This window comes from Neoarius graeffei, chromosome 1, assembly GCF_027579695.1.
Source record: "Neoarius graeffei isolate fNeoGra1 chromosome 1, fNeoGra1.pri, whole genome shotgun sequence".
Taxonomy (NCBI): domain Eukaryota; kingdom Metazoa; phylum Chordata; class Actinopteri; order Siluriformes; family Ariidae; genus Neoarius; species Neoarius graeffei.
The window spans coordinates 69,564,374-69,588,294 of NC_083569.1; the positions used below are offsets into that span (position 1 = coordinate 69,564,374).

The 23,921-nt window shown below is 41.9% G+C and overlaps 1 protein-coding gene across 1 annotated transcript in view; it reads left to right on the forward strand.

The window, feature by feature from the left end:
• Nucleotides 1-23,921, forward strand: part of rell1 (RELT like 1) — a 79,269-nt gene that overhangs the window by 24,983 nt on the left and 30,365 nt on the right. Inside the window, exons 2-3 of the mRNA XM_060918142.1 lie at nucleotides 709-921; nucleotides 20,951-21,025. Coding sequence (XP_060774125.1) covers nucleotides 709-921; nucleotides 20,951-21,025 — 288 coding nt within the window. The remainder of the gene's footprint in view (nucleotides 1-708; nucleotides 922-20,950; nucleotides 21,026-23,921) is intronic.

The window sequence follows — 23,921 nt, forward strand, 5'->3', positions numbered from 1 at the left end:
AACGTAACGCTTCTCATTTAAACTGAAAAGTTCTATTTTTGTCTCATCCATCCACAACATTTTTCCAATAGCCTTCTGGCTTGTCCACGTGATCTTTAGCAAGCTGCAGACGAGCAGCAATGTTCTTTTTGGAGAGCAGTGGCTTTCTCCTTGCAACCCTGCCATGCACACCATTGTTGTTCAGTGTTCTCCTGATGGTGGACTCATGAACATTAGCCAATGTGAGAGAGGCCTTCAGTTGCTTAGAAGTTACCCTGGGGTCCTTTGTGACCTCACCGACTATTACACGCCTTGCTCTTGGAGTCATCTTTGTTGGTCAAGCACTCCTGGGGAGGGTAACAATGGTCTTGAATTTCCTCCATTTGTACACAGTCTGTCTGACTGTGGATTGGTGGAGTCCAAACTCTTTAGAGATGGTTTTGTAACCTTTTCCAGCCTGATGAGCATCAGCACTTTTTTTTTTCTATGGTCCTCAATAAATTCTAAAGGGTTTACAAACTTTCAAGCACCACCGTATATAATGGTGTGCTTCCAAGTTTGTGGCAACAATCTGGGGAAGAACCACATATGGGTTTGATGATTAGGTGTCCACAAACTTCTGGCCATATAGTGTATCGTATCTTGTATGTAGAGTACTATCTAGCATTACTATGTGCTGTATATTTATTGGAGTGTTTATCCCTATTTTTGTGTTTTGACTGTCTCCAGTGAACGAAACGACGACTGATGGACAGACGGAGCTCAGCAGCGAAACTCACCCCGAGTACGTAGCTTTCGGCTTGGTGCCCGTCTTCTTCCTCCTAGGCTTGCTGGGCGTGTTCATCTGCCATATGCTGAAGAAGAAGGGCTATCGCTGCACCACAGATGCTGAAGAACCTGATGAGCCTGATGGCGAGGAGAAGAAACCTATGGAGGATGGAGGTAGGGAGGAGGTGTTTTGGATTCTCTCATGTTATACAAGGTTGTACTGTATGCCTTAATAATAACCGCATGGAGAGAGGGGTTGATCCGTCTTCAGCCGAGCAGCAATGAAATGGCTGTTTGTACTTCATTTCCAAATGCCAGTTTGAATTTCAGCTAGACTGTTTGTAAAGTTAATGCAGATACGCAGAACCTTTTATTTTTAAATAAATTTGAGTGGATAGTATCTCCATCCTTGACTCTTGTATGCTGCATAAACAGGAATATATATATATATATATATATATATATATATATATTCGAGCTGCCCTGCTGAGCCAGCCAGCCCTGAGTGCATGACGTCACTCTGGTTTTCAGGTCAAGGCCTTTTACAGCTATAGACCAAAGTCATATAAATAAAAATTTACGGTGAAAGTAAGAAATCCTGTTACCGACTTGCTCACCTGAGACTGATTTGACTTCACTGATTGTGGGTTGACTCTCATTAAAACAGGATAGGCGTTATAAAGATATTTTTTTTTTTTTGGGCTTTTTGCACCTCCATTGGACAGGACAGCGCAGAGACAGGAAACGAGCGGGAGAGAGAGAGACGGGAAGGGATCGGGAAACGACCCCGGGCCGGAACCGAACCCGGGTCGCCCGCACCCACGGCACGGCGCCCCAACCACCCGAGCCACGACGCCCCCAGGATAGGCGTTATAACTTATGCAACATACATGTACATGCATGCATTTTCACTGATAAAACCTAAAAGGCTAATTAAATAATCAGATGAACTGAGACAATCATATTCTGAAGCAAATTAAATAATCTTATACCAGTAACTTAAATACACAATACAAGTTACATGTCTTAATCTAAGTGCAGGTAAACAACGTGTTGTTTTTGTTGTTTTGTATCCAAATGAGAGTCGGAGCTTACCCGTCTGTGTTCTCGCTTCTTGAAGACCGATCTTGTGGCCGACTGTTTTGAAACAATCTGACTTTCAGTTGTTCGTTCAGTTCTCCGTTCATTCACTTCTTCCACGTAAGGGCGAGATATTGCTGCTGAGGCAAGCATATCCAGCAGAGAAATCAGACGTCTGCTCCACTCATTCTGCATTTTCTCCATACGGAGTACTCCGCCATTACTGCTCGGCTCAGGCAATTACTAAAACCCGGGATGAAACGGAACGTCACCAGTTTTAGCAACAACTGCGGAGAGGTCACTGCCCGAGCAATATGCCGCGTTCCGTTCCGGGTTTTAGCAACAACCCTTGGCTCACACTCTGGGAGAACTGGTACAACCGAACTTACTTTCCCTTTTCTTATAGCTTTATTTAATTGATGGTACTGCATCCTCTTTCAATATGGGCTTGTAGCCAGTGCTCCTCAACAGATCAGAGGACTCCTACAAGTCTTCAGTAAAACATGCAGAGGAGAGACCACTTCATAGGCGCCCAATGTGTTCGTGAACTTCTCACAAAACGCGTCCAAATCTTTGCAGTTTAAACATTCTTGGGCCCTGAATGCAACGTAAATCCACCTTCTGTCGTGTTGCTGCACTGGCCAGCAACACATCTATGTGGCATGGTGATAAATTAGCTCAAAATGGAGGATCAGAGTTGCAGTCATCTCTGTGTTTTAGTATAGCGGAAATGTTGAGACCGATAGACTTCCTGCTGTGACGTTACAGACGTCAAGGTCATTCACTCAGACCGCTACCTATATAAATCACTTTAATCGTAAAAATTACTATATTAGATTTATTGTTAACGCTTAAAACTATTCCTGTGCCATTCCTGAGGTCTCAAGGCATTTATAAACAAAAAGTGAGGCCATGGCTCTGCGTATCTCCTTTAAGGTGGCTGCACACTGCCCAAACAAATTCCAGCTAACCCCCAAATTCAAAAGTTAGGGGCTCTGCATGCTCTTGCGACAAGGCTTTCGCAGATAGCTTTTCGCAGACAGTTGTAATTTATCGTTGAGCGGGGAGCAATAGGCGTGCGCGATGTTATTCACCGCCACAACGCAAGGGGGTGCGAAGTCACGAAATCGCTAGGAGTAGTTGGTGGGTGTGGTTAGTGGAGTGTTTATCCTCCGGTTACTGATAATGACTAGAACTGGAGTCGTATAGATGTACGTACTTCCTCACTTCCTCAATCAACCGCTCTTCGTGCTGCTCCATCTTCGCTCGTGTTTTTAAAAATGGCGGTCGTGAAAACAAACCAAACCGGGAAAGTAGGGAAGTGGAAGTGCGTGTACAGCGGTTGTAGAGTGGACCAATCAGAGCCCTCTTGTCTGCGACGCTGTCTGCGGTGGTCACAATTTTTGGGAGGTGCGCGCAGAGCGTCTGCGAAGGGGGGCTTCGCAGACGCCATCTGCGAAGCCATCTGCGAGGACTGGATTGTCAGCATAAATTGGCCTTTATTGTTAGCAGTCTTGAGAAGGTTCAGAAAACCAACTGCTGGTTCCACGCTGCCCTGACTAACTGACAAGACAGACTTTTGTTGCCTACTTTTTTTTTTTTTCTTCTTATGTTTTGGGTTATTTGACATGGACAGAGTGCAGGACTTGTTAAATATGGTGATAGAAGCAGGGCTCCCCCTGGGTTCTGAAAAATATTCTCCACTTTTTTCCTTGAAAAATCAAGTCGAAGTTTTCACTTTATTTATGTTTTCTTCACTTAGTCTGTATTTATTTTTTTTTCTTGGTTTCTGACATATCAAAGTGGACTTAATACAGGTTTATACCAACCAAACTGGGACAATTCAGATATTTGTACAGATACAGCTAGGCCTCTCCATTGCATACAAAATTTGGGCTCCACTCCATCCTCTAATAAGAGAGACTTGATTTTGGGCACCCTGTGCACCATCAAGCTAAAATAAACCTCTTTAGATTGAGCTTCCTTAAAAGTAGAAGGCGTTTCGATTTCATAAAATCGGTGAAATTTAGTTCCCTCTGAAATTTGGTCATTGTGATTGTTTATTTCTGTAATATCTTTAAAAAAAAAACAAAAAACAGGCCAGTCTGTGGCTGGGAAGTTATTTAATTTGAGGGGATTCTCTAACAAATATTATGCATGAAATCACTCACGCACGCAAGCAGACAGAGGAAGTCCGTGTGCGCATGCGCAGGTTTACCTTCTTTTGGGTTTTACGGCAGCTGGTATCCACAGTGTTGCATTACTGCCATCTACAGGTTTACCTTGACCGTGCACTGACGGTTACATCATTCTGTTGCTCAACGAACAGCTGATCACACCGAGGTACTCACTGACCACCGATATTTATTAGTTTGGTCCTGCGTTTCCTTTCTTTTACAACATAACGTCTTTTCTTCTCGCTTTCCGTTACTGTAGTCGGTCTTTCACGTTTTATTCACACACTCGCGTCCTCCATTTTTCTCTCCTGTTTCAAATTTGTATCCCACAATGCCTTGCGCAAACGGGGAAAGCCCACCACATGATGTATGACGTAGTATCTTGAATTGGGTCATGGCGAAGCAGGAAAAAATAGCGGAGAATTTTGGGCCACGTGGCCCAAATTCATTAATGGGTCTATTTAAAAAAAAAAAAAACCCTCATAAAATTTGGAAGTATGTGATTCGAATTCAGTAGCTTTCGGTCCACTAAACAAAAATAATTGGCTGTCAGGGAAAATTCTTTTTATGACCTTCACTTGAAAAATCTGAAAGTCCGTCTACCTTTTAAAGGAGAACTGAAGTCATTTTTAAACTTGCTTTTCTTAATTAACGTGCTATTCAATTGTTTTCGGTTTTAGTAACCTTGTATCGTGACTTGCATTGGCAACTAATTACAATTAAATATTATTATACTTATCGCCCTGTTCGGTTTTTAGCCATGTTGAATTTAGTTCATTTGGTCGATGGCAGGCGTCACTTATCCGTGCGATCTTCACGAGACTTGTGCGAGACTTTGAAACGTGACGCGTCAGCCAGGTGTCCGTGCCGCCATTTTGAAAGCTGTTTTCCAAACGAAGTATTGCACAAAAACGAGTTTAAATGACAATTACTGCCTACTTTTTTATGCCTCCGCCACCGTAAGGTGCAGGAGGCATTATGTTTTCGGGTTGTCCGTCCGTGCATCCGTGTGTCCGTCCTGAAACCTTGTGAACGCGATATCTCAAAGACTAATGAAAGGAATTTCACCAAACTTTCACCATTTGTGCGCTTTCTGACAAACATGAACTGATTTAGATTTTGAGATCAAAAGGTCTAAGGCCAAGGTCACTGTGAAGTCAAATGTCTGTCCGAAAACCTTGTGAACACAATATCTCCAAGGCAGATGAAAGGAATTTCACCAAACTTTCACCATTTGTGGATTTGGGGACAAAGATAAACTGATTACATTTTGAGGTCGAAAGGTCTAAGGTCAAGGTCACTGTGAGGTCACATGTCTGTCCGAGAACCTTGTGAACACAATATCTCCAAGGCTAATACAAGTAATTTCACCAGGTCAAGATTACTGCGAGGTCAAATGTCCATCCCCAAATCACAACTTAATAAGGCGTGTAGTCTACCGGGCGGAGGCATCCCCATCGACGCCGTTGGTGTCGAGTTCTATCTACTTTCAAACTTTCCTGATTGCTATCAAAACAAACAAAACTTTCGTCTTGATTACATCAGCATTCGAAAGAGGGCGCGCGTGTCTTTTGACAATGTTGGCAGATGTCGGTCACTTTGATTTCCGCTGTACGTTTTACTTCCGTCCTACGATGTCTCACAGGTCTCAACGAATTATGGCCATTGCTTTGACATATGGACTGATATATATTAGAGCATATTTCAAACACTCCGAACTTGCTATAGCAGTGACAAAATAGCTCTCAAAAATGCATTTAATAAAATGAGAAACAAAATTTTGATGATAAATTTGCCTTCAGTTCTCCTTTAAGGCTATTTTAGCATGTAATTATTCCAAAGAGGTATTAGGACTCCTTTAAGCTTTTACTTCAATGCAAAACTTGATTTACAATTGAACAGAGTTGAGAAGAGTCTTGGAACAACTAACAGTGAAGGAATCTGATTTTCCTGTCGATTTATGAACCGAGCACAGCATTTGACATCTTACATTCGCCATGGGGACTTAACACTCCGTCCTCCCTGAAACATAGCTCCCTTTAGTCACTTGTCAGCTGACAGGATGTTCACTTTTTTTTTTTTTTAACCAACCCCTGTATTACTGACTCTGTCCGATGTGCTCAGGGATGGTCGGGGCTCTGAGTGCGTCTCCGCTGTGGCTGTTTCAGCCCTTAAATCATCATCAGTGCTTGCAGAAGCTTGCCCAAAAACTTCCTCAGCTTAGACTGCACCATTGTTTGGTTTACACAGAGATAATTACACCACTACACCAGGCCGATTAAGGCACACTGTGATTGATCAAAAGCTTGCTGCTTGTTTGGTCTTTGTGTAGTTGATTTTTATTGGTCACAAGCACGTGCTTATTGTTTACACTCTGACTTCCCAACGTCTCTTCACTGGGGCTGGATTTCGGCAAACGGAGGGATTTCTAGCAAAGGTAACTTATGGTAAAGATGACATTCATCACTGTGACGACTGCTAGTAATTTTCTCCGTCACTGATGGATCATGTTCGTCAGTGACGAGTGTGACGAGCGCCAGCGGGAACCCTGTCGAAGTCATAGCCTATCTTGCTGTCTGAATTACAAACGTTATGTTGTTAAGCTACGGGCACATTACAGCTCGCGATGCTTTGCGATGGGTTATCTATGAAAATGAGGCATTTTGGTGACTGCATGGCGATATACAGGTGAGCTAGAAGTTGTGGTCACAGTGGGTCAGCATACTCCAACCTTTGCCGAGACCGAACACTTGACTGTCATACCTTCGTGCACTTGAGCAGCCACACTTGCTCACAGGACCCAGTCATTATGGGAAACACCTGATGCTGATTTGAGTGCAGTCAACGCACGCATATAAGGACGCTGGTTTCAGAGACTTTGCGAAATATCATTATCATGGTCATATTTTGTTTCTAGCCATGTTTATGACTTTAAGTACTCTGCTTTGATTTTGCTTTCTGTGTTTTTTTTTAATAAATATCATACCTGCTAATAATCACTCTTCCTGCACTTAGATCTGTCTACCACCACACACAATACTTTGCAAAGTCTCTGTGAAAACAACATCCTTATATGCGTGTGCTGATTTTGCTCAAATCAGCATTATGCATTTTACATAACATCTGGGTCCCAGGCGCTCATACAACACGCTCCGAAGGACCCCCGAATGTAAGTGCACTTTAGGTCTTGGCAAAGGTTGGAGTATGCTGACCCGCTGTGTTGATGAGGTTTCCATGAGCATCAGGGATATGGATTTGAGACCAATACATCTCAAGAGGCTTGATGATGATGATTTCCTGAGCTTTGGGAAGTATTCCCAGACCCATCTGCGAGCATTTGCCACTTAGTTTGCCGCCAAAAACATCGCCACCAAATTTCAATTCATGCATTTGAAATTTTTCGCAACGTTTTTGGCCACGCACGAGGTGGAGACACAGGAAAAAAAACTTGTGAAGCGCAGAGAACACTCACCATGCATCACACGATTGGTGGCGATACTACCAGTTTTTCATTGTCAAGTATTTGCAAACCCATCGCGAGCTGGAGTGTGACCAGGGCCTTAGTAACGATTCATCACATTTAAATCTGAGAGATTCATAATATTAAGTCCTATTCGGGTAACAGTGAACTGCTATAAAATAACACGCCTAGCTTGCTTAGCTAACAAAGTAGGTTACTCACCAGAGGGCTCCGATTTCTCCGTGATGTATTTCACCCCCTTTATCTTGCTATTGTTGCTGGAAAATGCCTCGGTTCTTATATTGTAGCATTGGGGTTTCTCTTCCCACAGCTCAGTCAGGTGGTGTTCATGTTCCTGGGTCCAGAAACCAGCAATTCTAAATATAAAATCTATGACCAAAGTGAGCAATGGATTGCTAGTTAACTTGCCATCAAAGAAAATCATGTGCACTGATGTTTTGCATGTGAGGATACACTCACTTGTGAAGGGAACACACACTCAGAACGTTGCTGGGAAACGGCACACATTGGTCAGACTTTCCGTAACTCCACCAAACTTCACTGCACATGTCAAACTCTGACTAACACCAACTGCACACGCTGATCCAACAGTTGGTGTTGGACTGAATGGTGAGGTATCATTTAAATGGAAAGGTAGAAAATCTGGCAATCTCATTATCTCTAGCCGCTTTATCCTGTTCTACAGGGTCGCAGGCAAGCTGGAGCCTATCCCAGCTGACCTACGGGCGAAAGGCGGGGTACACCCTGGACAAGTCGCCAGGTCATCACAGGGCTGACACATAGACACAGACAACCATTCACACTCACATTCACACCTACAGTCAATTTAGAGTCACCAGTTAGCCTAACCTGCATGTCTTTGGACTGTGGGGGAAACCGGAGCACCCGGAGGAAACCCATGTGGACACGGGGAGAACATGCAAACTCCGCACAGAAAGGGCGTCGCCGGCCACGGGGCTCAAACCCGGACCTTCTTGCTGTGAGGCGACAGCGCTAACCACTACACCACTGTGCCGCCCAATCTGACAGTCATGTACATAAAAGGAACGAGTGTTGCATGGTTGGAAGAATGGTCAAGAATTTCACCTTGTTTAAAATCAAACATTACCAAGTAAGAGTTTAATTCAGTATACAGTGACTAGAGGCCATTTTGTAGAAGGTCATGTTGACATTGGGAAGGGAGTGGCCCTCTTTGTAATTATTTCTGGGGATTAAAAATCCAGATTGGATTTTAACACAAGAAAGAAGAGCTGATTAAGCACACAAAGACGAAACATTGTTTCTTGTACAGAAAGAACCACATCGGAATATTTTCGAATTTTCATATTTTGCTTCTTTAAAGGTAGTCTGCCTTTCAGATTTCTCAAGTGTAGGTCATAAACAGAATTTTCCCCGACACCCAATTATTTTTGTTTAGTGGACTGAAAGCTACTGAATTAGAATCACAGACTTCCAATTTTATTAGTCTTTTTTTTTTTTAAATAGAACAATTAATGAATTTGGGCCACATGCCCCTAAATTCTCTGCTATTTCTTCCTGCTTCACCATGACCCAGTTCAAGATACTACATCATGCATCATGTGGTGGGCTTTCCCTGTTCACGCAAGTCATTGTGGGATACAAATCTGAAACAGGAGAGAAAAATGGAGGACATCAGTGTGTGAATGAAACGTGAAAGACCGACTACAGTAATGGAAAGCGAGAAGAAAAGACGTTATGTTGTGAAGGAAAGGAAACGCAGGACCAAACTAATAAATATCGTCGGTCAGCGAGTACCTTGGTGTGATCAGCTGTTCGTTTAGCTACAAAATGATGTAACTGTCAGTGCACGGTCAAGGTAAACCTGTGCATGTGCACACGGACTTCCTCTGTCTGCCTGACTGCATGAAGTGAGCGATTTCATGCACATTATTTGCTAAGGAATCCCCTCAAATTAAATAACTTCCCAGCCATAGAATGGCCTGATATTTTGAGATATTACAGAAATAAACATGTATCACAATGACCAAGCTTCAGAGGGAACTAAATTTCACCGATTTTATGAAATCAAAAGGCAGTCTTGCTTTAAACTAAAGAATATGTATATATGGATGGCTGTAATATTTCAAGTCATCTAATGTCAATAATTCCCAACTTCTGGGCCACAGATGGGCAAATACCAGAGAGGCAACCACTCTGAATTTAAAACTGAGCTTTCTGAACCTACACACACACCACTGCATTGTGATATATATATTTTAAAATTCCTGATTTTGTTGTTCACCAAGTGTTCTTCATAGCACATTGACCCAACATAATATCATGCAACCATATAATATAGTTTCCATGATGACCATTATGAACTCCATTTCCACCAAGAAGTCCTAATCAGTGTTGTCGTGTTTATAAGGTGAACAGCTTGTGAATCAGCAGGAGTATGCCATGGTGGTGTTGGTGCATGAGCTGGCATGCTCAATCGCTTCTCCTTTTCTTACTTGTAGAAAAATGCTTTCTTCCTCCTTTTTTCTCCCCTCCTTTCTCAAGCAATTGAGCAGCTTCTAACATCACACCAAAACTGTAGCATAAGCGATCAGTAGATCATAACTACCTGAACTCCTATAAAGCCTTTATAAAAAAGGTTAGGAAGCTCTGGTTTAAGTGTTTTTTTTTTTTTTTTTTTTAAGTTGCAAATATGCTTCATTTTCACTATGCGTACGTCTGTGTGAGGCGCGCGCGCACAAAATTGCTAGGCAAGCCAGTTTTTTTTTTTATCCCCCGCCATGAAGTGCGCAGGGGGATATAGGAATGGAGTCCGTCCTTTCTTCCATCTGTCCGTTTCAATCTGGACAAGTTTTCTCAGAAACTACATAAACTACATCAATGAAACTTTGTGTGCTCATACTACTGAAAAAAAGCTGGGTAGTGTTTTATGAAGGTGTCCTAGCACTTACGACATAAGTCAATATTAAAGCAATGGGCTTATAAGGGCTTAAGCATTAAGAGATTGTTATAAGATGCTTGTGGCAGAGGATAGTGATGGCCATGTCTTCTTATTTATATAGTGCTTTTCATAGACCAAGTGTTACTTCATGGAGCAATCAAAATAATAAAATAAAATGGTATACAAGATAAAAGTATAGTATGTATGAAAGACCATTTAGGGAGAATCCACATGTTCTATTCAGAGGGATTAGCAAAACCCACATGGTGTAGCAAAGAAAAACTGTGTTTTGTTTGCGTGAAAAGTCAATAGTTTGTGAACGTCTTTTTTTTTTTTTTTTTTTAAATTAAAATTTTTTGACGTCTCAGAGGTATGGAGGTAGTGCATTCCAAAACATGGCAGCTGTAGCACTGAAGGGTGGCACGGTGGTGTAGTGGTTAGCGCTGTCGCCTCACAGCAAGAAGGTTCTGGCTTCGAGCCCAGCAGCCGGCGAGGGCCTTTCTGTGTGGAGTTTGCATGTTCTCCCCGTGTCTGCGTGGGTTTCCTCCGGGTGCTTCGGTTTCCCCCACAGTCCAAAGACATGTGGTTAGGTTAACACGGGGTGGCCTTAGGTTGAGGTGCCCTTGAGCAAGGCAACTAGCCCCCCAACTGCTCCCCGGGCACTGTTAGCATGGCTGCCCACTGCTCTTGGGATGTGTGTGCATGCGTGTGTTCACTGCTTCAGATGGGTTAAATGCAGAGAGAAATTTCACAAGTGTACACAAGTTGTTGTTCTTCAAGGAATCTCTTGCCGACAGGTGAATGGGGTGCTTATGTTCAGAAAGGTCACAAGGGGTTGATCTTTGAAGGGACTTGTATGTCATCTTCATCTTCTCCCTTGTCCAGCACTGTTGTCAGGTCATGGTCCATATTAATTGGAGCATAGTTTTATGCTTCTTGCTGCAACCCTCCCATTTCTGGGCTTGGGGAAGCAACCATTCACACCTATGGACAATTTAGAGTAGCCAGTTAACCTAATCTGCATGTCTTTTGGACTGTGGGGGGAAACCCACACAGACATGGGGAGAACATGCAAACTCCACACAGAAAGGCCCTCGTCAGCCACTGGGCTCAAACCCAGAACCTTCTTGCTGGGAGGCAACAGTGCTAACAGTGGAGAACTGTCTGCTTGAAGACAGTGGAGCAGTAACAGCAGCAGTGTCACCAACATAGATAATATGTCAGACCATTAAATCACACTTGTACTGAAAATGGAAAAGTTTCTTTCGTTATGGCGTTATGTTATGTTGTACTACAGCACCCCCACTGGTTGTGTTGGTATTACTCCACTTGGGAATTCCTGATGACATGCACAAGAGGTATATTCTAAATGACTTCAGAATTCCTACGGCAGCCACTTCACTTACACGTTATTATGAGCAAGCGTCATTCAGGCTTCTGTCACTCATCACATTCTCCTAGACATGTTTCCTTGAACAGTCTTCCTGCCAGGCAGGGGATGTCCCCAAACGGTGACACGTTTGTAATTCATTCGTTTTATATAGCTGCTGTTGGTTGGTTGTTTATGGAGTTAAAGATTCACACACTCAGTGGTTGTCATGGCATTGTTGTGTTGGTAATGGGTATATCATTATATTTAATAACTGGTTTACACACCTGCGTTTTGTGTTTTATGGCAGTTCTGGAATCATTGTTGTGAGTTTTCTTTTATTATTGATTGATCGATCCATATAATCATTATACCCTTAAACCCTGAATCTATTTTAATCTTGAGGTGACTTAGTCACTAAATAATGACTTATAATAGGGGGTTATTTTCAGTAGACTCTTCCAAAGACTTTAAATAGTGCCTCAGCTAGACCAGCTTGTCTGGCTGGTTAGTCATCAGAACAGCTTCCTTTTCACTAGTGTGCATGGGCTCCATAGGAAGGATATGGGTGGAGTGTGTTGACTGTTGTTCCGAAATGCATCTCATTACATTTCATGTAAAAATTATGACTGTGCGCCCTGCATTTAGTCCTAGCCAGGGTATTTTTACTACTACACAGGTGAGTAATGTGACCTGTTAATCATCGTTAGATCTCCTGTTCCCAGGAAGTGATGGATGACTTACATGATTCATTTTTATGTCTTTACCAAGTGGCTAATGTTTTGGCTTTGGTTCACTTAAAAAAAAAAAAAAAAAAAGCTGTGGAAATTTTCTTGAGGGATTTAAAATGCATACTTTTCACAACATTACTGCATTCTGAGCCATAGCTCTTACACACGCGCACGCGCACACACCCATCTTCTACAGCTTATCTGGGTCGCGGGGGTAGTAGCCTAAGCAGAGCAGCCCAGGCTTCCCTCTCCCCGGCCACCTCCACCAGCTCTTCCGGGGGAATACTGAGGCGTTCCCAGGCCAGCTGAGAGATGTAATCTTTCCGGCATGTCCTGGGTTTGCCCTGGGGTCTCCTCCTGGTGGGGCATGCCCAGAGAACCTTCCTTTGGAGGTGTCCAGGGGCATCCTAACAAGGTGCCCGAGCCACCTCAAGTAACTCCTTTCAATGTGGAGGAGCAGCGGTTCTACTGAGTCTCTCCCGAATGGCCAAGCTTCTCATCCGGTCTCTAAGGGGGAGCCCAGCCACCCTGTGGAGAAAACTCATTTCTACTGCTTGTATCCGCAGTCTCATTCTTTCAGTCACTACCCACAGCTCGTGACCATAGGTGAGAGGGGGAATGTAGATGGATCAGTAAATTGAGAGCTTTGCCTTTTGGCTCAGCTCTCTCTTTACCACAACAGACCAGTTTAGCATCTGCATCACTGCTAACACTGTCCTGATCCGTCTGTCCAACTCCCACTCCCCCTTACCCTCACTCGTGAACAAATCCCCAAGATACTTAAACTCCTCCACTTTAGGTAGCAACTCCCCCCCCGACCCGAAGTAGGCACTCCACCCATTTCCGGCTGAGTGCCATGGCCACGGACTTGGAGGTGCTGATCATATATATAAATAAAAATTTTGAACCAGTTCGCCATTTTGACAGCGCACATCCAGTCAGTGGGAAAACACTGGGAGTGACGTCATTGGAGTGAAACATCAGGAATTATTATACACACAGGACAGTTTTTCCATGGAATTTCCAGGGAAATTAATATTTAACGAGCGTATGAGTGAAAGATACTGTGGTGTGTGTGTGTGGAAGAACAGTCTGGAGACAGAAGTCTAGTTTCTTGGTCGTTAGCCTGTGCTACTTGCTCTCGATAGCCCTGGCTTGACCGTTTTATTAGCATTCACTAATCCTACTGATGAACGCTACACTGGCTGGGAGGTGACTTCACTGCCGTGCTAATAGCACCAAGTCGTGGGTAAGCTAGTGTTGGCCTTCGAGTACGCTGATATGAAGTGTGTGTGTGTATGTATGTAATAATAATATTGGCTGGCTTTTGTACGTGGCATATCAGAGATATTCCATTCAGTGAGCACAATATTAAACTTTGTCTTCCACTTGTTCAGTATCATGCTAGCTGAATGGACTATATCTGATATGTCACGAAAAAAAGCCAGCCAATATTATTTAAAATATGTTCCTCAATGTCTCAGACGTAGTTGGTATGAAAAATACAAGTGGTATATTTCCTAGTAAAACACTGGTATTATGATGATAATAATTTGTGTGCACATAAGCTGTAAAAAAAAAAAAAGGTAAGCATAATTGGGCCCATAAAAACAGTTTCTTGTGTACGAAAGGGTTTGAATTGTAAGCATGAGCACACTGTCCATCCCTCGGAGTGAGAAGGATGGTGAAGAAAAGCCCAAAGATCTGCTTTAGTGTTGCACGTTTTAGTTGTGGTTGTCGTATTTCAACATCGCCTGTTAAATGTGAATTTCATAACGGCAAGCTGTTTGAAAGTGTTGTAAGATGCAAGTCCTTCCTGAGGTCATCTTACAAAATTATGTATCAAACATCAGATTTTCACACAAGTCCTAAAAGTAGATAAAGAGAACCCAGTTAAACAAATGAGACAAAAATATTATACTTGGTCATTTATTTATTGAGGAAAATGATCCAATATTACATATCTGTGAGTGGCAAAAGTATGTGAACCTTTGCTTTCAGTATCTGGTGTGACCCCCTTGTGCAGCAATAACTGCAACTAAACATTTCCGGTAACTGTTGATCACTCCTGCACACTGGCTTGGAGGAATTTTGGCCCATTCCTCCATACAGAACAGCTTCAACTCTGGGATGGTGTTGGGTTTCCTCACATGAACTGCTCGCTTCAGGTCCTTCCACAACATTTCGATTGGATTAAGGTCAGAACTTGGATTGGCCATTCCAAAACATTAACTTTATTCTTCTTTAACCATTCTTTGGTAGAACGACTTGTGTGCTTAGGGTCATTGTCTTGCTGCATGACCCACCTTCTCTTGAGATTCAGTTCATGGACAGATGTCCTGATATTTTCCTTTAGAATTCGCTGGTATAATTCAGAATTCATTGTTCCATCAATAATGGCAAGCCGTCCTGGCCCAGATGCAGCAAAACAAGCCCAAACCATGATACTACCACCACCATGTTTCACAGATGGGATAAGGTTCTTATGCTGGAATGCAGTGTTTTCCTTTCTCCAAACATAATGCTTCTCATTTAAACCAAAAAGTTCTATTTTGGTCTCATCCGTCCACAAAACATTTTTCCAATAGCCTTCTGGCTTGTCCACATGATCTTTAGTAAACTGCAGATGAGCAGCAATGCTCTTTTTGGGGAGCAGTGGCTTTCTCCTTGCAACCCTGCCATGCACACCATTGTTGTTCAGTGTTCTCCTGATAGTGGACTCATGAACATTAACATTAGCCAATGTGAGAGAGGCCTTCAGTTGCTTAGAAGTTACCCTGGGGTTCTTTGTGACCTGGCCGACTATTGCACGCCTTGCTCTTGGAGTGACCTTTCTTGGTCGACCACTCCTGGGGAGGGTAACAATGGTCTTGAATTTCCTCCATTTGTACGCAATCTGTCTGACTGTGGATTGGTGGAGTCCAAACTCTTTACAGATGGTTTTGTAACCTTTTCCAGCCTGATGAGCATCAACAACACTTTTTCTGAGGTCCTCAGAAATCTCCTTTGTTCGTGCCATGATACACTTCCACAAACATGTGTTGTGAAGATCAGACTTTGATAGATCCCTGTTCTTTAAATAAAACAGGGTGCCCACTCACACCTGATTGTCATCCCATTGATTGAAAACACCTGACTCTAATTTCACCTTCAAATTAACTGTTAATCCTAGAGGTTCACATACTTTTGCCACTCACAGATATGTAATATTGGATCATTTTCCACAATAAATAAATGACCAAGTATAATATTTTTGTCCTATTTGTTTAACTGGGTTCTCTTTATCTACTTTTAGGACTTGTGTGAAAATCTGATGATGTTTTAGGTCATATTTATGCAGAAATATAGAAAATTCTAAAGGGTTCACAAACTTTCAAGCACCACTCTGTGTGTGTGTGTGTGTGTGTGTGTGTGTGTGAGATATAATCACACAGTGCTCAGCGTAAATGAGTCCACCCCCTTTGAAAAGTAACATTTTAAACAATATCTCAATGAACACAATTTTCAAAATGTCGAAAAGACAAAGTTTAATATAACATCTGTTTAACTTATAACGTGAAAGTAAAGTTAATAATATAAACTTAGATTACACATTTTTTTCAGTTTTACTCAAATTAGGGTGGTGCAAAAATGAGTACACCCCACAACAAAAACTACTACATCTAGTTCTTTGTATGGCCTCCATGATTTTTAATGACATCACCAAGTCTTCTTGGCATGGAATGAACAAGTTGGCGATATTTTGCAACATTTAATCTTTTTCCATTCTTCAACAATGACCTCTTTTAGTGACTGTATGTATGTATGCATGTATGCATGCATGCACTGTATGTATGCATAATGGCATTATTTTGTGATCAGATGAATACAAAATCAAACTTCTTGTTCATGCACACTCTCCAGGGTTTTAGTGACAAAAGGAGATTGCATCGAAGGAAAAGCACCTCAGAGACGCTGTAATATACTGTGGATCAGTGATTTTGATTTAATACAAAACCTTGACGTCTCTGCCAGAAGGTACAGACTCACCAAGATGATGTGCCAGTCAATACAGAAAGGGTTAAAGAAACGCAATCGGTGGTTTTTGCAGTGACCATCGGTATCTCTGGTTTTGAACCATAAAGAAAACCTGTGGTCTGATTTAGAAGAGGGAAGTGCACCTGCACAAACCTGAGACCTTAATGTTCTCCATGGAGGAATGAACTAATGTCCCTTTACAGATGTCTCCAGCCTTGTTCGAGGTTACAGGTAGAGACTCTGCTGTCATTCTCTCTAGTGCAGGCATCACGAAATATGAATGAGGGGGAAAAAAAAGCTGTTGAAATAAAACTTGACAGTGTAGGTGTATGTTTGAGCTGGCCATTTTCCTCTGACCTCCTTATCAACAAGGCGTTTCCACCCACGGAACAGTTGCTTGGAAGTGTGTGTGTGTGTGTGTGTGTGTGTGTTTGCACCATCTAATCGGTCTATACTACTAAAAGAAGGCTGTCTGTCTCTCGGTCTGTTCATCTATTTTAATCGACACAGCTCGACACACATACTTCATACTTTGCACATGGATTGGTGACACCCCAGAGGGGCCCAAGACAACATTTTTGATTTTCCAAAACATGGGATTAGTGCTAATCCAACAACACTTCATTTCCCAATAGGCTACATGCTCGCGCTAACACACTGCGCACAGCCTCAGCTTACAGGGCGCTACATGGTATTAAGATACATCATCCAGTTGAAAGCAGTCTATTACAGTGTCTTGCAAAAGTATTCATCCCCCTTGGTGTTTGTCCTGTTTTGTCGCATTACAAGCTGGAATTAAAATAGATTTTTTGGGGGTTAACATCATTTGATTTACACAACATGCCTGCCACTTTAAAGGTGCACATTGTTGTTTTATTGTGACACAAACAATAATTAAGATGAAGAAAAACATCTGTAGTGTGCATAAGTATTCAAACACCCCAAGTCAATACTTTGTAGAGCCACCTTTTGCTACAATTACAGCTGCAAGTCTCTTGGGGTATGTCTCTATTAGCTTAGGACATCTAGCCACTGGGATTTTTGTCCATTCCTCAAGACAAAACTGCTCCAACTCCTTCAAGTTAGATGGGTTGTGTTGGTGTACAGCAATTTAAGTTATGCCACAGATTCTCAATTTGATTGAGGTCTGGGCTTTGATTAGGCCATTCCAATACATTTAAATGTTTCCCTTTAAACCACTCCAGTGTAGCTTTAGCAGTATGTTTAGGGTCATTGTCCTGCTGGAACATGAACCTTCGTCCTAGTCTCAAACCTCTGGCTGACTCAAACAGGTTTTCCTCCAGAATTGCCCTGTATTTAGTGCCATCCATCTTTCCTTCAGTCCTGATCAGCCTTCCTGTCCCTGCAGATGAAAAACATCCCCACAGCATGATGCTGCCACCACCATGCTTCACTGTAGGAATGGTGTTCTCAGGGTGTTGGGTTTGTGCCACACATGGCATTTCCCATGATGGCCAAAAAATTCAATTTTAGTCTCATTTGACTAGAGAATCTTCTTCCATGTGTCTGGGGAGTCTGTCGCATGCTGCTGGGCAAACTGCAAACGTGATTTCTTAAGCAGTGACTTTTTTTTTTTCTGTCCACGCTTCTATAAAGCCCCGCTCTGTGGAGTGTACGGCTTAAAGTGGTCCTATGGACAGATACTCCCATCTCCGCTGTGGATCTTTGCAGCTCCTTCAGTGTTATCTTTGGTGTCTTTGTTGCATCTCTGATTAATGCCCTCCTTGCCCGGTCTGTGAGTTTTGGTGGGCGGCCTTCTCTTGTCAGGTTTGTAGTGGTGACATATTCTTTCCATTTTGCTATAATGGATGTAATGGCGCTCCCTGGGATATTCAAAGTTTGGGATATTTTTAATAACCCAACCCTGATCTATTCTTCTCCACAACTTTGTCTGACCTGTTTGGAGGCTCCTTGGTTTTCATGTTGCTTGCTTAGTAGTGTTGCAGAGTCAGGGTCCTTCCAGAACAGGGTGATTTATACAGACATCATGTGACAGATCATGTGACACTTTTTGATTGTACACAGCTGGATCTTAATGAACTAATTATGTGACTGATGAAGTGAATTGGTTGGAGCAGCTCTTATTTAGGGGTTTCAGTAGAAAGGGAGTGAATATCTACCATATGCACACTCCAGATTTGTTTTTTATATTGATTGTTTTTTTCAATTATTCTATTTACTGCATTGCCTGTTTGCACCGTGGGTCAGAGAGGACTGTATAACATGTATAGCATATTTGACAATAAAGTTGACTTGACTTTATTGTTTGTGTCACAATCAAACAACAATGTGCACCTTGAAAGTTGTAGGCATGTTGTGTAAATCAAATGGCGCTAAACCCCCAAAAAATCCATTTTAATTTCTGCTTGTAATGCGACAAAACAGGACAAACACCGAGGGGGATGAATACTTTTGCAAGACACTGTATTTTACCTCCTTAATTGTTTTATAAACATGCTAGTATGGCAGCAGAAAGTTGGTGATGGATCCATCATCTAAACTCGCCTCCCTGCACATGAAGCTTCAGCTACTATCAGGTAAACTGTCTCTCTGAATCTATTGTTTATACTCTGATATGCAAACGTAACAGTAATGGCTAATGTTATATTTGACGTCTGACTCCTTGGGTACACTGCCCAATCACAAGCAGCTGTATGATCAAACCCTAGGAGCAACACAGCCTCTGTGAAGCATACCATTCACAGGAAATCAGGTTCATGGGCAATAATTACTAGTTCTATGTAAACTCAAGGTGTGTGTGTGAGAGAGAGAACCGCTGGAGATCATTCCACAGTTTCTGAAATTAAGTCCATCTGGCACTGCCAACCACACCATGGTTAAAGTCACAGAGGCCACGCGTTTTCCTCATTCTGATGTTTGATGTGAACATTAACTGAAGCGCTTGTCCTGTATCTGTATGATTTTATTGGCTGATTTGAATAACTGCATAAATAAGCAGGTGCTTATAATGTGTACAATGAACATATAGCTATGATGCAATTTGTTAAGGTGTGTTTGGAGCTAAATGAAGGAATAGATTGTTCCATTTTATTTGATCAACATTTAAAAAAAAAATCTAAGAAGCTAAATAAGTCGGGTACAGTGCAGCTGCAGGGCGGCACGGTGGTGTAGTGGTTAGCGCTGTCGCCTCACAGCAAAAAGGTCCGGGTTCGAGCCCCGTGGCCGGCGAGGGCCTTTCTGTGTGGAGTTTGCATGTTCTCCCCGTGTCCGCGTGGGTTTCCTCCGGGTGCTCCGGTTTCCCCCACAGTCCAAAGACATGCAGGTTAGGTTAACTGGTGACTCTAAATTGACCGTAGGTGTGAATGTGAGTGTGAATGGTTGTCTGTGTCTATGTGTCAGCCCTGTGATGATCTGGCGACTTGTCCAGGGTGTACCCCGCCTTTCGCCCGTAGTCAGCTGGGATAGGCTCCAGCTTGCCTGCGACCCTGTAGAACAGGATAAAGCGGCTAGAGATAATGAGATGAGATGAGACAGTGCAGCTGCATTTTTCTTTCCCAGATCACATCATACTGTATGTACTGTATATTATGAAATTTTGGTAATTGTAGAGCAGATGTTTTTATATTTAAAGTGACTCATTTGAAAACTTAATAATTAGTAGAATTTAGTATAAATACGCGGGTGATTTTAAAGGAAATTGCACACACTGATTGATCGAGAATTTTGGACTATTTTTTTAATCATCACCTCGAGTGACTCAGCAAGATGGCAGCCAATCGCTTTGTCACTGTAAAGGAGGAAGAATTACAAATTATGAAGAAAGAAAATGCTGTTCCTCAAAGGACTCAAGATGCTACGAAGTTTGGTCTAAAACTATTCAGAGGTTATGGGATGGATAAGTGACAAGTCTGCACCATGTACTACGTTTGCATGGCGCTTTTGAAGATTGAAATAAATGTGGGGTTTTTTTTAATTTATTTTTTTTTAAATGGTCACCTGTATAATATATCAGCCATAGGAAAAGAGAAAGCAGCCTTCTGGCATCTTTGTTTTTGATGTAATGCTTTTGTTTTGTCTCGAGATTTCTACATTTACAATTGGGTAAAAGATCTCCTCCTCTGTTATAGCCGCATCACTGTGTGAGAGTGCAGAACGCTTTCTTTGTTTTAGAAACTACCCACTACACAACGCTGTGGGGGGGGAAAATCCCCAAACACTGCTTTGTGTCATCCAGATGTCTAGCTGGTTCATGACCTGTGTTGAAAGTCTCAATCGATTCCCTACAGATTTAAATAAAGCATATTTGTAACTTAAACCTGAATGGAAATCTGTAAAGCATGTCTTTCCTCTTCTCTCTCTGAGCTTTCAGTACATCCTCACATTACCTTGTTAGAATAATCATCTTATTCTCTTTTGTTTCTTTCTTTGTCTCTCTGTATTTCGCAGATATGAATGAGACCTACAGTGAGGGCAACAGCGACACCGTGGGCCAGATCGTTCACTACATCATGTCTAACGAAGGTAGGAGGAGATGAATGAATGAATGAATGAATGAATGAATGAATACACATTGTACTGAATCTGCTAGTTGTGCTCCAGCCAGCAGAGTGAGAGAGGAAGAGTATGATGTATGCCTTGTACACTTCATGGAGTATACACTTCACATCTGTAGTATATGTACAATTGGATAAAGAACAAAAAAATCTGGGCCAGTATGTATAAAGGTTTTGAGAATTACTCTTTTAAAAAAAAAAAATAGACGTGCACAAAACTTGTTAGTTAATAGGAATTAATTCTAGGAATAAATTTTATGCATGAAGTATGACAGTTGTATTACCATAAACTGACCAACCACGCCCTATTTTCATAAATGAGCCATTAGGAAGTGCACAGTAAGTCGGCTGTACGCACCATCTTACCCTCTGTTTACAAGGGGAAAATGAACAAATTAATTAATTACAAATAGATTTGGGTTCAGTCGGACTATTCAGAACATGAAAACGGTTTTCCAGGAAATAGTGACTGCGAATAGTGCCTCATATCCAGCCATTTTGCAGATAAGTGCTGTTAAAATGCTTATTGCAGTATTTTTAAAAGTTCATAAGAAGCCACAAACAAGTTAAATGTTTTATAATTTCCACATAATACGATGTTATTACAGATCCTTAGATCAGTATTGGTTTTGTGACAGGCAGAGGTGCATTCATTTGCTGTTCGTTCTGTGATTGGCCCTCCAGCTGAGCGGTGTCCAGTGCGCCTCAAACTATAAGAGCACCTTATACGTCTGAATGTTTACACAGTGCATGTTAGTGAATCAGCTTTGGGAGCAAAAGGTTGCCGGTTCGATTCCCTGGACCAGCAGGAATGGCTGAAGTGCCCTTGAGCAAGGCACCTAACTCCCCAGGCTGCTCTGGGTATGTTGTACGTCGCTCTGGATAACAGCGTCTGCTAAATGCCTGTAATGTAATGCATGTGAGGCATCTGAAATGGTTGTGCCTCAATCTGTATCACATTGTTTCCTAAAGTGATGCTGGCGATTTATTAATGTAAAGAATAGCACATGGACCGTGCAGTTATGTGAAAGTAATGCATGTCGAAGAGGGTGTGATGCGGCATGACACACAGCCTGCACAGGGGGCTGTTCTCTGATGATTACAGAAAGGATCCTTTCCATGTAATCAGACACTCATTCATATTGTCATAATCGGCTAAATATTCGGGCGTTACTTTAGAAATGGACATCTTCACAAATTCTGTGTGACTTCTCCTTTTGTAAATATCAGAAAACAGCCCTTTGTGATAATCAACTACAGATACTGAATGGGGCGCTGCGTCAAAGACTGGAAGAAGAGAAAGGTAAAAGGACGAGTGTAGAAACAGTCATTTTTTACGTTTTCTTTACAGTTACTGAGGTAAACAGACACAGGTGTATATCTGTAGGGATCCTTTACAAGTTACTCTGTGTCTGAAATCGCTCCCTACTCACTATATAGTGGACTATATAGTGAGTTCGCCATTTTGTAGTGCTGTCCGAATGTATAGTGAGAATTATTACACCCTATATAGTGGACTCCTAGTATCCCACAATGCACTGTGAAAAGTAGTGTACAGCCGATGATCACTAACCAAGCAATATATACCATCATGCATTGCAGTCACGCTGAAAAAGCTGTTTCATAAGGACCGTTAAGTATTTGAGTCTAGCAGTATTTTTATTTTTTATTATTATTATTATTATTATTATTATTTTCCTTATGACAACGAGCACGAGACAAATTTTTATAAGTTGTGTTGCGAAAATGGCAATAATATTGTAGCGTGTTGGGGTGAATGGACTGAGGAAGAAACGCATTATAAACAGACATTCGAGTACAATTAAAAATAGTAAAAGAATGGGGTGGAAGATAAAATGGATAAAATACAAGAATAAAAGTTACTGTGCAGAGCGAGGAATTGCGGTAATCAAAAGCCTCAAATTTCATTTAATAAAATGCAGCGGCAGAGAAGAAAGGATTCAGCCTTGATTTTAAAAGAACTGAAAGATGCAGCAGACACAAAGTGCTCTGTGTTTATTAATGTGGGAAATACACTCAGTATAATATGGATTTATCACAAAAATCCATGCATGTATTTATTACTTTAAAAACCCACCAGCTGACCGATCTGGCACGTTTTAATTGTGCAACAGTGCGGCGGAGTAATGTCTGAAAGTGTTTTTTAAATTTTACCAGTGAGCTCACTACAGTGGTGCTTGAAAGTTTGTGAACCCTTTAAAATTTTCTATATTTCTGCATAAATATGACCTAAAACATCATCAGATTTTCACACAAGTCCTAAAAGAAGATAAAGAGAACCCAGCTAAACAAATGAGACAAAAATATTATACTTGGTCTTTTATTTATTGAGGAAAATGATCCAATATTACATATCTGTGAGTGGCAAAAGTATGTGAACCTCTACGATTAGCAGTTAATTTGAAGGTGAAATTAGAATCAGGTGTTTTCAATCAATGGGATGACAATCAGGTGTGAGTGGGCACCCTGTTTTATTTCAAGAACAGGGATCTATCAAAGTCTGATCTTCACAACACATGTTTGTGGAAGTGCATCATGGCACGAACAAAGGAGATTTCTGAGGACCTCAGAAAAAGCGTTGTTGATGCTCATCAGGCTGGAAAAGGTTACAAAACCATCTCTAAAGAGTTTGGACTCCACCAATCCACAGTCAGACAGATTGTGTACAAATGGAGGAAATTCAAGACCATTGTTACCCTCCCCAGGAGTGGTCGACCAACAAAGATCACTCCAACAGTAAGGCATGTAATAGTCGGCGAGGTCAAAAAGGACCCCAGGGTAACTTCTAAGCAACTGAAGGCCTCTCTCACATTGGCTAATGTTCATGTTCAGGAGTCCACCAT